Genomic DNA, 16,346 nt, shown 5'->3' with positions numbered 1-16,346 from the left:
ATAAGAGAACATCAGAGGCTTCAAATAAGTGATTATGACAAAATAAACAAAAAGAGCCAAGAAACTGAAACCAAAAAAAAAAACCCTTTTCATATAATATTATAAATAGTGAAAATATTCCAAAAGCGCAAGTGCAGTTTAAGTAGGGCTTAGAGAAATTCATAGATATGGAGAAATACTATCTCAAGTTACAGTAGTGTTTTATAAGTCCCAAACAGTTTATGCGACCTGCATAAACCCTGTCACATAATCAGACCAAGGGTTATTATGTAAAATGACAGAAGATGCGTTTGAGAAGCTTCAGGACTTGATAGGACTTATACAAGGGTGCACTGGCCAGTCAGCGACAGAGTCAGGGCAAAAGGCAGATTTTCCTATCACCTTATCAGGCTTCAGTTTTCTATTTTGTCAGAGGCTGTCAAAAACCAAACCAATAAGCAGAAGTGAGGAATTTCAGGGGCTCTAAACTTCAAGTCTTTCATAGCCCGACCTCCCCTCTGCAGTCAGAATTGAGAAGGGGGAAGTGTTAAAAAGTCAGGTTTCTGGCACATAGTAAAGACCTTTGTTACTGCTGTTTATTTTCTAAGTCCTGTCTGACTCTTTGTGACCCCATGGACTGTAGCCCACCAGACTCCTCCTCTGTCCATGGGATTCTCCAGGCAAGAATACTGGAATGGGTTGCCATTTCCTTCTCCAGGGGATCTTCCCAACCCAGGGATCAAACCTGTGTCTCCTGCTTGGCTGGCAGATTCCCTGTCACTGAGCCACCTGAGAAGCCCTCAGTAAAGACCTGAAGTGAAAGTCAAACTGTCAGTTGCTCAGTTGTGTCCGACTCTTTGCGACCCTAAGGACTGTAGCCCACCAGGCTCCTCTGTCCATGGGATTCTCCAGGCAAAAGCCCCAGTAAAGACCTAATAGCACTCAATTTCTGAGAATTTAATTAAATTAGGATAAGCAACAGCTACATGGCAACAATATGGCAACTATTTTGATTACAGTAGTCTAATAATAATAATAGGGAGAAGGTGAGTGTATAGCCATGCAGTGGTTGCCTTTTCCCCCCTTCTTTTCTTCTTCTTTGTTCCTCTTCTTCTCACGAAAGTACAGGAGTAGAAAATGAATGAAGATAGAGAGCACTGATACTGCAGGCTGAAAACCAAAACCAAACAAAACAACTAGTAGAAATGGGAGAAAATAAACCCTGACTACTTTTTAACACCAGTTTTACAGTCTTATAAAACCTAGACATCTAGTGTCAGCCCTCCGGTCACAAAATCAAGGACACAAACCTTTGCTTTTATCAGGACTGAATACCCTTTTCGGCTATAATCTCACCTTACTTCCTGACTCCCAGCTGGAGTCCCAGACACGTGGTGCCTTAACAGAGGTCTCAGTCTTCTAAACTGGGGAAGGCTGTTCACCCTTCCTCAGGGTCCTCATCAAAATCCCCATTTCTTAAGAACTATTGATCTTTGGGAGGTGCTGACCTCATTATCCGCTTAGAGCAATTGACACCCAGGTGTGCCAAAGACAGAATCAACTCCTTCAGAGGTCATTTGCAATTTAAAAGAGGCACTTCTTAGAATCTCGGGACTTCTAAGGAGTGCTTTGGAGTTGTAAGGCATTTCTCAGCTTCGCTGCCCATCAGTCCACAGGAAGGACATATCCCCTCTCCTAGACTTCTTTCCTGAGTACATCAAGTACATCTTTCTCTTTACAGATATGCTAGACTCTCATCTTTAAAAACAACTGCTCCCCTGGGAAAGTCAGAATGAAAAAGGAAAAAAATAATACATTATCAGTGAGCATAGGTTGACACAGTGAATGAATAATACTTGCAGGGATATATAAATTGATGAATACAGAGACCCATGCATGTGCATGGGCGTGCATGTATCCATATTTCCTCACAGATGAGGATCTCCCAAAAAATCCTGAAAACCCAGATGTCTACACACCTCTTCACAGCCCCTCAAAATATATCAGAAGTCTACCGTGTGACCAGTGCCTCCCTCCCACATTTGCTTTAGTTTAATCTTTTTGAAGGGTTTGGTGTTTATAACACCACTAAGAAGAAGCCAGGAGGGGGAATCAGAGAATTGCTCATTTGGTACAGAAACAAGAGAGACATCCTGCAGAGAAGGCAGGGACTCAAGCCAACCCGGCAGGTAGTCCTTTATCCTGGAGACATCACCCAGCAGGGAAAGAAAATAACAACTAGGATGTTCTCAGAGTTTGAAATCAAAGAGGCCATACCACAGTTCAGTGACCTGATGTCGACGGATTTTCAGGCTCCTTAGCACTAAAGCCCAGGCCCTTTGATCGTTTGTTTGTTTCACAAATATTTAGGGGTATCTCCTGTATGCTGAGCACTCTAGCAGGCACTGGGAATCTCTTGATGGACAAGACAAACTTGGGGGCAGTCTCTCTGAGCTTCACCTACCCCTTGCCTTAAGTAGTAGTGTATTATTTTTGCACTAAAGAGTTTTGTTTTGGCCATCATTTTAATTACAAAGCCTTGCATAGTGTATAAAAGAGAAAGCAAAGCAACCCATTCTCTAGAAAATAAATGGATTACAAAAGTTATACACAACCAAGATAAGTGTTTTGCAAAATTACAGATAGAAATTCCCAGAGACATTTCAAACTGTGGAATTACTTCTGGAGGATATTGGTAGTTTTTCTAGAGATAGCCTCAAAAATAAATGATAATCTTGGTTGCTTACTTAATTCTTGAGGTTTGTCTGTTTTTAATCTCATATGGGGCTGTTGTTTACAAAATAGGGTAATTGATTAGATCTTCACATTATCCCCACAACAGTTTTTTTGATAGTATAAAGTGTAGGTTGTGACTAGAAAAAGTTCGAAAAACTGGGCTTGTTCTAATTCTTTTGGGAAGAGTTTACCCAAGTAAGTCTAAAAATATACTGTATTCAAAAGCACAAATTTCACCACTTCCACCAAATGCTTTCAGTACTTTTGAATTCTGATTGGCTATTTCTTCCGAGACTTGATCAAGTTCTTTGCTAGTTCCATCAGGGTCCTGAAAAAGCTGTTCATTACTCCAGTTTCCTTACCTCCGAAATAATAATGGTGCTTTTCCTCAAAGATTGCTCTGAGGAGCAAACATGCATTCAATGATTTGAAACTTTAGAAGCATAGGGCAAACACAATCTATCATTTTTCTGCTCTGTAATCTACTTTACAATACATCAATTCCATGAAGACAAAGACTTATCTTATTTTTCTTTGCATACTCAGTATCAGCTGATATTGGATGTGTTAAAATAAATAAACTTTACTTAAATCAGTCTCTAACATCCTCATATTCCACTGCAGTGTATTGCATTGTCATTTAAAATAAAATGTCCAAATGCTAAAAGATATAAGGTGGTGGATTGCTCTGAGTCTATTTCCATTTGTCCATTGGTACCTCCCTAAATGGTAAATTCCAGTAACTGAAATGGAGAGTGGTCAAGAGATCTGATGTAGAGAACATTTGGGAGCAGGGGGTTAGGGTAGAGGGGAAGTCTGTGCAGGGACAAGAACCAATGACAAAATGTTCAAAGATGAAAAAAAAAAACAAAACAAGAAAACATCAGAGGGATGATAATAGACATCTCATAGCTTGCTGCTGTTGATTATTCTGATTCAGCTTTTAAGCACACTAAAATCCTTGGGATTGTTAGTACTTTTTTGTTTTGATTTATTATGTTTTCTAATGATAACAGTAAATAGCCACTGTTTCCCATTTGGAACAATCTAAAGGGGTGGTTCTCATTCCTTTTGGGCTCCTTCCAGAAGAAGACAAATTTTGTACATAGCAACCAAAAGCAGGGGCTAATGCAGGCATACAAACACAACTGAAATAAGGATTGCACAAGAAAATATTTAGCCTCACTGTATGAATGGTCTACTTGAAATTTTTCTGCTTTATTTTGCATCTTTCGGATTGTGGTAGAAATTCACAAATTGAATCACATACCCAAGTTTGCAAAATCGTGCCTCAGAATGTTCTTTGTGAAGGTATTCATAAATATTCCCTCCATGTGGTTACACATTAGTTTATCTCAAAATTCTGGACATTTTTTTTTTGTTGTTGTTGTTTGTCTGTAACTTGTCTTTGAGTTGATGTGATTCAGTCCAGGATTTTAAGTATACGTCTAAGGAAGTTTATTACTTTAGGATGAGAAAACATAATATTTCCAAGAAGCCAAAAGTGGTAAGAAGTTTTTGTTTTTTACCAGTTTCTTACACTGGTCCTATGCTCAAAACAAAATGAGAGATTAATGATAATTAGGTTTTATTGAAGAATTTCACTATAGTCTCAGTGATATTCTGAAAATTTCCTTTTTGCAAAGTTAAATAAACAGCTAATAAAATAAACAACTTGAAATACATGCATTAGTGATTAAGTGTTAGTGAGCATTTCCTATCACTCTGCATATTTATGTTGTCCCATATTTTTTTTCCTTAAAAGGCTTTTATATTGACAATAATTCACCAAAAAATTCTCAAGAATCTGGAATTCTTGGTCAGTATCTCAAAACTTGGGGAAACTTTAAGAGGGCAGATGGTATGATAAATATATTACAAAATTATCAAAGTTTATATATGGAACACTTATTTTAGGCACACAAACACATACAACATGACAAATAGAGACATAAATATATAAACAGAGAGTTAGAGGGAACATGCAGAGAATTCTTGACTTACCTAGAAAATTACTATTTGTATAGCTAAAATTCAGCTACTTGCTTTCTCAAAAATATATAACATGCTGAATTCTCAGAAGCTGCTTGAACTTATGTTACCTGACATCAGATAGAATAGTCTTCTGATAAACAAAAACTACTTCCTTCTGAATGTGATCACCGTGACTGTGAATCTAACTCAAAGGTTCTAAATTTTCTTAAGAAATTTAGCAACAACAACAAAGTCGTGAAAATTCTACAGATATCTTGGTCAATATTTCAAGATTAGGGAAAAAACAACCCATTGGCAGTGCCTGTGGTAAGCACAAAATAAATCTCTCAAATTTGTCTTAGAGAAAATATTTGTTATAAATGTTGCTCAAAGTCTTTGCATATAATCTGTGGGAGCACATACAAATACACACAGTGGCATTTAGAAATATACACCCAGAATGCGCAAGAGACACTATCCTTCACTCTAGCAGAACTATCTCCCTGGGCTGGAAAAGGCTTTGAATATGTAACACTTTAAAACTATTGAGTAATTTAGGATTTTATTCATAGTCATTATTTAATATATTATAGACAGAGACTTCATAGACTTAATTTTCCTTGGTTTACACAAAGCCAGAGTCTTAAAATCATTGCTGAAATACACTTTTAGATTTTTTTTTAAAGACTTCATTATTAAATTCTGCTAACTACCTCTCTGAGAATGTAGTTCCTGGTAACTGACACTCACTAATAGTATATTTCTTTATTAATACTCTTTCTTTTATAAGTTTATTTATTTCAATACTATTTTTCCTTAAATGAGAAAAAAAAATTAAAAATCAAATGCACAACAAATGAACAAGCAGTGATTGGCTGACACCCCACGGCCAAGGGCAGGCTCCAGCAGCTTTCGAAGTAGCAAGGTCATCAGAGTATGGTGCATAATGGAGCATCATATTTGAGTGGAATTCAGCCAAACACAGTAATGTATGGATGTAGACGCATCTGAAAGAAGGAAAATAAAGATTTATGCAGGTAAAAAAAAAAAAAAGAAAAAACTCTGAAGAAATTTCCCCAATGGCTTATGCCCAAAACTGGAATGTTGTGGTGGAGGTTTTAGAGCAGAGAATTTTTATTTGCAAATTATGCGTTTGTAAATAATAAATACATTCAGGTGGGAAAAAGTCAACTCGGATGAATCCTACTTGGAAGCTGTAATCGTTTTAAGTTGTTGTTGTTTATAAACAGCATTACAGTTCAATACAAACATCACTAAATTCCTGAAAATAACCCTTTATCTGCCTTTAGAACATTAATTCACCAGAAGTGATAATTAAGATTAGTTTTAGTGGTTTCAGCTCAGTTCTTCTTGGAATGTGATTTCTCTCACAACACTAATGCTAAATAAAGCACTGTGTAATGTTCCGAAACAGAGTCGCTGCTTTAGGAAAGATTCTAAGGGCTTTTAAAATAAATAAGATAGAAAAGCAAAGCTGACTCTCTCTCTATGTATGTGCGTATATATATATATATATATATATATATACACACACACACACACACATATATATATGTGTATATATATATATGCCTAAAGATTCTACTATTTCTATAGAGTCATAAATGTAAATAAATGGATGATGAGCTTTGCTATAGCCTAGAATTCAGTTATATACAAGTTAAACATAAAACTCTTAACAATTATCATACTAAATTTTCTATATATAACCTCTACTACCATCCTCTTCTAGGAAAAGGAATGATGTTAAAATATTTGAAAGCATTGGTGGCTATAATAAAGCAATGGTTTTGTTACATTTTATTTAGCTTTAAAAACAGTATGGGTTTTACTTTTGAAATTAATAAATTCACCAATTTATATTTTACCAATAGGTTAAATTTAGAATAGAAAAAGCTAGATTGGTAAACTGCCTATCAAGGAAGCAATTCAATTGAAAAATAACAAAATGGCACTTTCTTTAAAAAATTAGAGGAAAAAAATAGTCCACAATTGTGTGTTAAGGACGCTATTCAAGTAAAGTGCATCTGCAAAGTTGGCAAAATGAAAAACAGTGTAGAAGTCAAAAGAATCATCATTATTGATGGAAAAAGTAAAAGATCATCCCAGTTAGAATGCATAGAAAGTTTTTTTCATAAACAATGTATAGAAAGCTTTATTAATTTCCATTACAAATAAGTTTTTATTGAGGATATACTAAATGCTATATAGGAGCTTATGTCTACTGTCATTGTTCTGCTAAAATGAAAAATTCTCTCAACTTGTTGAATGTATGTTCTAAACCATGTTAAGTTACTTTAATGAATGCCATTAATTGCTATCTTATTTAAGGGGGAAAAACTATGAATTTGTTAAAAATCTATAAAATTTGGAATACAATTTCCCCAATAATTTTACAGACAAAAACTAGAACCCAAAGCAGAATTATATACTAGTGTAAAAAAACATCAGTTTTGATAGCCAAATATATAGTTATACCTACATAAGAAAACCTCAAGAGATTTCTGTCACTATTGAAATACATACAGAAAAAGTTACAGAAATTTAATTTTTTTTCCTACTGGTAGAATAATTAAAAAAAAAGAACCCTGGACTCTGCATTCCATGAGTTGGACTCTAGTCCACATTATATCCCTGATAATCTTACGATCTCAGTCAAACTAACTTTCAAACTAAGCCTCAGTTTCTCCTACAAAGTGAGGAGATTGGTTTGGTTAATATCTTTTAATTGTAAACTGTGACATCTCTAGAAATTTTGACATTAAATATTTGATTATGATATATTTTATGTCAGCTTTGTGTGTGTTTAAAGTTTAAGTCTTTTCTACATACCAATGTATGAATATCACAGTAAATAAGAGCCTAATGGCACCATAGTTAGTTTACATGAATATATCTGTGTGTGTGTCTGTATGGGTGTGTGTGAGAGAGCAAGAGAGAGAGAGGGATTATGATACATATTTATCACAGGAGCATGCTTTTCCACATGAGGTATGTACTTACTCAAAGATAAAAGAAAACAAGAAAGAATGCTTTTGTTACAATTGTCCAGCTGCATGATTTACTTACAATTATTAAATTGACTTTGTGGTCTTAAGTCAAAGTCATTAATTGACTTAGGAGAAGTTTGGGATAAGGTTCAAATGGTCATACCTGGACTTCAAAAAAAACTGTATATTCACTGCAGGTCAAATCAGTGAATGACCCTTTCCTTGATTCACAGACATCCAGAAAGCCAAGAACTGTTGAGTAGATAGCTCCTGACTAAAGACACTGTCTAACTTTCATCAGTCACTAGCCTCTTGTCTATGATTTCAGGCCATATGTAACAGAAATCCCACCATATGCAGATTCATTCTGCCTCTTCAAAGTGTCCTTGGTCATAGATAGCAGAACCATATTGTAGAAGTAATGCTTATGGAGTTAAAGCAGAAAGCTGTGGGTTGGCATCACCATGCAAATGCATTTCTACTATAATACATATGGTATAATATACATTCACAAATAAATCGATACTCAGGTTTCTTATGCTTAGAACTGTAATAGATGATGGCAAGTCATTTCTTGCTTCCAAAATCTAAGTAATTAAAAAAATAATTTCCGCCATATCTTTATAAAGTATACAATGGATATATTGAACACAAATTGATCAATTAAAGGGAACATTATCCTGACGATATTCAGCAGTTCTTTTAGGCAAAGGAAACTGTCATTGCAGTCAATATGAATTTTTCTTGAGTTTGAGAATTTCAGGATCAGCTACAAATAGAGTTTTAAGTTAATGTTTATTCAAGCTGTATCCTCTATCTGCTTGCCAAAAATAAAGTACATTACCTTCCATTTACTAAATAAAATAAAATTTTTACTTGCCAGTGCATTATCTAAATAACATCATGGCAAAGATAAGCTCAACAGGAGTTGAAAATAATATGCAAAGTAGGAACTATAGCTTTATACTGTCTATTAATCTTTTGAAATTATATTATTTTTAAGACAATTGAAAAATACTTAACACATAGTAAAATGAATAGAAAACAGAATGCTTCTGCTTTCATTTTACAAATCAAAAGCACAGTTGAACTTCTAGGTCACAAAACTTTAACAACCACCAAGGCCAGATTTACCAAGTAAAGGAAGAATGGAATGAAAAGGTGGATACTTAATGCTGTCAGTGATCCCCATTTTTCTCAATTAGACACATTATTTAGTTGAGAACAAGGGCTCTTGTTTGACTTGCAAAGGACTGAACTATGAAAACCTGGGCTACATCATCAAATGTGCGGATTTCTGAAATAATTCCAGTATCTCTGCAACACATTATCTCCCAGATTCTGCCCAAGAGTAACTATAGGAGATTGATTTGACTGTCTCTAGAACCCATGAAAACAAACAAAAAAGAGGAGGGGACATTTTTTACAAACTTTCATTTCTACAAAGCTGTTTAACTCATTATAACCTAACCATTAAGAGAACTTAAGAGCAACACTTATTCTCATGAAGATAATAACACTGGAATAGACATCATTTTCATTGTATCACAAATAAGGAACTATAATAAGGCAATTCAGAAAAATTATAAATTAAAAAAGGCTTTATGTCAGATAAAATCTTCTATTTTTTAATTAATCCCTACCATATTAAATTTAAAAACGGCAACTCTCAAGATTTTCTTTACATAAATTCAGCATTAAAGGGGAGAAATTATAAGAAACCTCTGAATTAAAAAAAAAAGTTCCGGTTTAATCAAAGAAAATACATTTTGGTTATATTTAAAAAGGCAATATCTTTTTAAAATAAATATAGAAAATCATCTATCTACAGCACAAACAAAAATGAGAACAAAAAAGATCTCATTATGCCAGATGTCAAAACAGAATGTAAATTTGTAAATGGATCCCTTGTCTCCTGACAGCAATACTGAGTAGATGAAGCATATCAATTACTATCACTAATTACATTAAGGGGAATGTATTTCATTTGCCTTTATTTCATTTTAGATCAGTTGTTTATTGTGGTTAAAACTTTATACATATTTCAAGTGCTTAACAACATACACGTTTTTCAAAGTTACTTTTGGCAAACAGCATGGTTTATTTGAATGGCTTTGTAGGTGTTCTCTTCTGATGTATGGACTTCCTTGTTCAGTTAAGAGACTAACACCATACATTAGTTTATTTATAAGCATATCACTTTGCCTTTTAGACAGGATGCCACCACACTCTTGATATTGGCTGTTTTAAATATTCAAGAATATAGAGCTAACCCTATTTGCTGAGTCAAACAGAACATAGGAGGTAGTTGTATAAAATATCTATAAATCTGCCACTTGATATGTCCACTCAAAAGTTTAAGATTACATAATTTAGAATGCAAATGTTAGTCAACCACAGGAGACAAAGTCCTTTTAAGACCACAGTAAAGTACGTATTCTGCATAAAGATCTTTTCACATGCTTTCTCAATTTGTTAAGACAAATTACCATTTTCTAAAGAAATCTCTACAAATCTCTATTTGTGGGTTCTATAACTAATGTTATAAAAGTGCTGTTACTTTTAACTGGAATCTTCCTTGTTTATAAAACAGATAAAAGCACCAAAAACAAAATAGAAATCTGCCTCTAATTCTAGGTAAAGCGATAACAAACATACTTTCCACTTAGCATATTTCAGTTTAAAGGAAATAAGACTCCAGTACTTGAAAAGACATCTTTTTAAAGTCATTTAATTCAATGTAGTTCAAACCTGTGTTTTCTTGGATTGCATTGGTAACTGGATATAAAAGCATAATGTCTATTTCTCCTTATCCAAATAGCTACAATAAAGGACTATACATCAAAAACAGTTCTTTATAAAGCTTATTTTTAAAATTATAGAAAACAATAAGAAATTAATATTTATCTCTTTTCTATACCTTTAATGAGCCCATCAATAACATCTTCAGTGAGGCTATAAAATAAACTTTTTACATTGCCTTAATTATTTTAAGATCACACATTCCACATGCAAAACATATTTAATAGAACACTCTTTATCAGAGATTGCTTGACAGACATAAATATGTTTCCTGAAATGTTCTGGCGGTAAGAAATATGTGACATTTTATTAGCAGAGTTGCTACAGCTTTAGATACAGAAGTTTCCAAACGGTGTTCATTTGTTGTATGTCAAATGTTGATGGGTGAGAAAAGTAAACTTTGGGAGTTATACACTCACACACGCATTACACAAAACAAAACTTTCAAAAATAAATTATATATTTTCTGAAGTTCACCTCAGAATATACTTTGCCTTTTTTTTTAGTTTCCACATTTCACTGAGAAACAACTGTGTCAAATATTCCATATAACCTTTATAGTCGCAATATATCACAATGCATACCAAAATATTCTCACACACACTACACCAAACATGAACATTTTTGTTACTTGGCTTAAATAATACATGATTCATGCAATTTACTTTTGCTTATGAACTTTTCATACCAAATACATATACTACAAATGCCAACCGCATATCTTCATAAAAACCTAACTGTATAGATACTGAAATATTAAAATGTAGTTTTTTATGGCATTTACATATCATTAAATATTTTTAAGTCAGCATTTTTGTCAAAATAGTCAGCATTTCAATATCTCAGACTTGGTACTTCATTTGCATGAATCAGCATCTGCTTATCTGTAAAATTCTGCATAATATATAACGTAGCTAAAACTTTTTTAGTGTCCAATTTGCATAGACAACAGTAGTAACTTTAGAAATTTTGCCTTTGGATAAAATTATCCACTTAGTAGTACAAAAGAAAAGAATTTTAGGTTAAAACCAGCCATCCAGACAATTCACACATATTTATCTGGAAACAAAAAAATGTAGGATGAATTAGAATTGTCAGATACCAAGAGAAGCGTAAAACACCACTTACAGTGTTTTCTTCTGTAGCTTAGTAAACTCTGGTATAAGGTGCAAACTATAGTGGTGTACCTTTTGTAAATGGCCTCTACTAAATAAGTGGTATAAGAATTACACCAACATCAATTTCCTGCTATTAAAATTTTAACTAATAGCTTGAAGAGAGAAGACAAGACTTTGCAGAAGATGCCCTGTCTTAGATATTTAAATATATGTGGGATGCATCTTACCTGTTTGCTGTATTTGTTATTGGTTTGACAGCTGTACTCAGAACAGTGATCTGATCCAATTGAAATGTTGTCTCCTGCTCCCACAAATGTATTAGCTGGTGGTAAATCTTGTACGGCCTGGTGTTTTTTTCCTGCAGTTGGTGACTGGGGGTGAAGCTGGACAGTAGGCAAGGGGGAACTAGATTTGTAATGCCTGGCCAGGTCAGGACTGCCAGGCCCACCATTAACAGATCGGTATCGGCCCATGCTTGGGCTGTCTGACAGCTTCTCATTGACACTATCATACCTCTGTCCATTTGGTTTAGAAGCTTCTACAGTGACAATGCTGCTGTAGAGTGGCTGCTTAGATTTTTTGTTTTTCTTGTCCTTTTTAGGCTTTTTAGATTTGTCATGCTGTTGGGGTGTAAAAAAGTCTTCATGATCTTTCTTGCCAGCTTCATAGCCATTCTTATTTTTGGACCGGCAATATCTTGCCATCACTACAATTAGGATGATTAGAATCACAGTCATAATTCCAGCAACCACCCCAATGACAATACTGAGTCTCTGTTTGCTAATTTCATAGCTTGGGTCACCAGCTATATCCTGGGTGAGGGGGGTGTGCAAACTTCTGGCTATCTGGGAGTCAATCACAGTTGCATTAGAAACACTTTCATTGACAAACACATGCACCAGAGTCGTGGTAGACTGGGAAGGCTGCCCACTGTCATTCACTTGCACCACCAACCTGTGCAAACCATAATGCTTTTGGGTGAGTTTTCCCACTAAGGAAACCACACCACTGGTGGAATCAATCTCAAACAGCTTGAAGGGATTCCCTCCCACAATGCTGTAGTTAAGGTCTGCATTGATGCCATCATCACTGTCTGTTGCCAACACTGTAGCAACTACTGTCCTGACGTTACTCGAAGGTGGCAGTAAAGTGTAGGAAATATTTCTGGGGAGGGTGACAGTGGGAGCATTGTCATTCTCATCCATCACAAAGAGAGAGACCGTGGCTGTTGCAGATCTGGGAGGCTCTCCCCCATCCACAGCTTTGACTCTGAAAGTATATGTGGTCTGATGTTCTCTGTCAAAAGACATCGTGGAGTAAATAGTCCCCGTGTCATTTTCAATGGAAAAAATGTTACTGTTCTCCTCTATGTACAGGCTCATCTCTGCATTGCGCCCCTTGTCAGCATCCATCACTGTGACCATTCCCACGGGGCTGTTGGGCTGTAAATTTTCCTTCACATAAAAGGTAAAGACGTCCTGCATGAACTTAGGGTCATTGTCATTCTTGTCAGCCACCTGAACAATCACTGTGGTGCTGCCTTGCAGCACGGGGACGCCTTTGTCTCTGGCGTTAACTTTAAACTCATACCTGTCAGTCTGCTCGCGGTCCAGCACGGTATTGACGAGGATGTCCCCAGAATCGGGATCGATGGCAAAGATCCCCATCACGGAAGAGTCCAGCGAGTAGGCGATTTCCGCGTTTTTCCCACTGTCCGCGTCTGTAGCCAGCACCGTGGCTACCCTCTCTCCGGGGATGTTGTTCTCAGGAAAGTACACCTCCACCACCGACTGCCCAAAGACAGGCGGGTTGTCGTTGGTGTCTCCCACCTTGACAATCAGGGAGTTGTTGCTGGAGAGACTGGGGCTGCCCGAGTCCACCGCCACTATGACCACGTTGAACTCCTTGGTGGTCTCATAGTCCAAAGGGGCCGAGGTGTGCAGGAAGTACTTTTTCTTGTTCTGGTCGCCCTCCGTGTCACTGGCCGGCTTGAGCTGGAAGGGCACGTCGCCCACCACGGTGCAGGTGACCACTCCATTCTCGCCTTGGTCTCGGTCAGACACCTGTACCAGGGCGATGGGGGTGTCCACCAGAACGTCCTCGGCCACGTTGGCCACCCCGTCCTTGAGTGGGATACGCCCGATCTTGCGGATTTCAATGGACGGCACGTTGTCGTTCTCGTCCTTGATATTAAGGACCACCGTGGCTTTGTCTGTCTTGGGGGGCTGCCCGCGATCGCGGGCCATGACCGTGAAGCGCAGCTGGTTCACTTCCTCGCGGTCTATACGGTGCAGGACACTGAGCCAGCCGGACGTCTCGTCTAGGCGCAGCAGCCGCCGCACGGACTCGGTAGCCGCCCCGAACACGTACTCGATCTGCCCGTTGACCCCCACGTCCAGGTCGGCGGCACGCAGCTGCAGGATGGGGGTCCCCGGGGCGCTGTTCTCGGCCAGGTCAGCCTCGTACACGCTCTTCTCGAAGCGGGGGCTGTTGTCGTTCACGTCGGTGATGAGCACCCGCAGGATGGCCTGGGAGGAGCGAGGCGGGTCGCCACCGTCGCGCACCCTCAGGGTCAGCTCGTAGGAGTCGCGCTGTTCGCGGTCCAGCGCCCCCTTCACGATCAGCTGCGGCTGCTTTTCGCCATCCGGGGTGTCGGCCACCTGCAGTTCGAACACGCTGCTGCGTCCGCCCGGGCTGGTCCCGCCGCCGCCTTCCGGCGCGTCCAGCCGCCGCTTGGAGCCCCCGGGGCCGCCGCCGCTCCCGCCGTTCCCGCCGCCCCCGGGGTAGGGGGCGCTGTCGGCAGGCCCGGCGCGCCGGCCCTCGCCGCCGCCGCCGCCGCCGCCCCCAGGCTCCTGCAGCAGCTCGTAGCGCTCAATGCCGTTGCGGCCGAAGTCCCGGTCGGTGGCTGTAGGCAGCAGGTAGAGAGTGCCCACCGGCCGGTTCTCCTCCACCGTGAGCGTGAGCACGGGTGACGGGAAGGTGGGCGTGTTGTCGTTGATGTCGAGCACGATGACCCGACCCTCGAACAGGTCCACCCAGCTCTGCGAGGGCCCGATCACCGACACCTCGAAGTCCAGGAAGCACTCGTTCTCGTCGAAGATCATCTGACACTGGGGCAGTTTCTCGCGGTCGATGCGCCGCTCGCTGGTACTGAGCTCGCCGGTGAGGTTGTCGATCTTCAGGTACTCTGAGCCCGACTCGAGGCTGAAAGTCACCTCACCGGAGCCGGTCACGATGCCCAAGTCTGAGGCGACGTTGCCGATGCGGACGTCTGCTGGGCCCTCCTCCGCCAGTCGGTACCGGAGGAGTTGCTTGGCCGCCGCTAGGCTAAGCGAGAGCGGAAAGAGGAGACAGCAGCCCAGACACCAGGCGCGCGCCCATCCCATGGTCCGCATCCTCAGCATCTTCTCCTGCTGCTGCTGCTATTGCTCCTTCTAATTACGGCCCCTCGGCGCCCCCCTCCTCTGGGGCCCCTGGCCTGCCCTCCTCCCAGTCCTCTCCCCTCTCCGGGAAGGGAAGAAGCAAGAGGGAACGTAGGGAGGGGGCAAGAGCGGCGTCCAGAGTCGGCCAGGGGGGACCAGCGATAGATCCTTCTTTTTTTTTTTTTTTTTCTCCTCTTGCTTCTTCCGAAAGTTATTGTTTCATAATTTATGCAATGGGTGCTAATCGCCCGCTAGCCAGCCGCCGTTCAGTCGCAGTACTCACAGTTCACGGGACACTGCGCGCCGCGGGCTCGGTGCCCCCCCAGAGTCATCCCCGCAACCGGCAGAGGAACCCGGGCTCCCGTCACCGCTCAGTCGGATGGGGCTGGAACCGCTCCGGCAGGCGGGCGGTGGAGCCGGGAAGCGGCCGGGAGCGAGCCTGCAGCCTCCCCCGCCTGCCAACCCCGCTCGTCTTCGCTGCTACTCGAGTTGAGTCCAATTCACGTTCCAGCCACTCACTCCAGACCCAGCTTCCGCGCCGGCTGCCCAGGCAAACGTGAGTCGCTTCCTGCAAGAGGTGCTAGGGCCAGCAACAAGCCAGTCTCAACTCCGTCTCCGCTCAGGCAGCGGGGGAGCCAGTCAACAGATTGGGAATGAAAAATCCCGGCAGGTCGCTTCGGGCACCGTGCAGTGGAGACGTCTCGAGTCACACGGCCGTTCGCGTCCGGGTTCCCCCCGTGCGCGGAAAAGCAGCCCGAGCCATTTCAGAGACGCCCTGAGTGTCGGTCCCGTCTCACCCAGAGAGCTCGGGTTTCTCTTTTTTCTTAACAACTCTGCGCAAGGTCATTAGTCTCGAAGCCGCCTCCTGAAACCGCAGCAGCCGTTCGCCCGCGGGGGTGAAGGCTGAGCCGTGCGCACCGCGCGGGGCCCAAGTTTGGGTTCGCAGCCGCAGAGTCCGTGTCTTTCCTCACCTGCATTCGGCCCGCGTGTCCGAGCACTGGGATCTGCAGCGCTGGGCGCGATTCAGGGAGGAGATTGCAGCCTCTCTCTCTCCCCGCTCTCTCTCTCTCTCGATCCCTCCCCTCCCTCTCTCCTCCTCCTCTCTCCGCCCTCCTCCCGTTTCCCCTTTCCCCTTCTCCCACTCCTCTCTCCCTCACGCTCCCTCTCCTTTCTCCCAGTCCCAATACAGGCAACTCGAGCTGAACTTGATCCCTTTGCAGTTCAAAGGTGAGCAAACCAGGCTCCGCGCGCAGGCGACGCTGGCCTGGCCAGAGACCCCAGCCGGGCTCCCCCCACGGCAATTA

General features: G+C 40.7%; 1 protein-coding gene across 9 annotated transcripts in view; it reads right to left on the bottom strand.

Annotated features, from left to right (window-relative positions):
* The window catches only part of PCDH7 (protocadherin 7), a 446,943-nt gene extending 430,860 nt beyond the window's left edge, over positions 1-16,083 (bottom strand). For 6 of the 9 annotated variants that reach the window (XM_043871509.1, XM_043871510.1, XM_043871511.1 and 3 more), the window contains exon 1: positions 11,848-16,082. In XM_043871509.1, coding sequence (XP_043727444.1) covers positions 11,848-15,024 — 3,177 coding nt within the window. In that variant the 5' untranslated portion in view covers positions 15,025-16,082. Of the gene's footprint in view, positions 1-945; positions 5,697-11,847 lie in introns of those variants that run through there. The other 3 variants (XM_043871507.1, XM_043871508.1, XM_043871516.1) reach the window with 2 other exon arrangements.
* Between the last annotated feature and the right edge of the window lie 263 nt (positions 16,084-16,346).

This window comes from Cervus elaphus, chromosome 17 (genome assembly GCF_910594005.1).
Source record: "Cervus elaphus chromosome 17, mCerEla1.1, whole genome shotgun sequence".
Classification (NCBI taxonomy): domain Eukaryota; kingdom Metazoa; phylum Chordata; class Mammalia; order Artiodactyla; family Cervidae; genus Cervus; species Cervus elaphus.
This window is presented reverse-complemented; position numbering and strand designations above follow the sequence as displayed.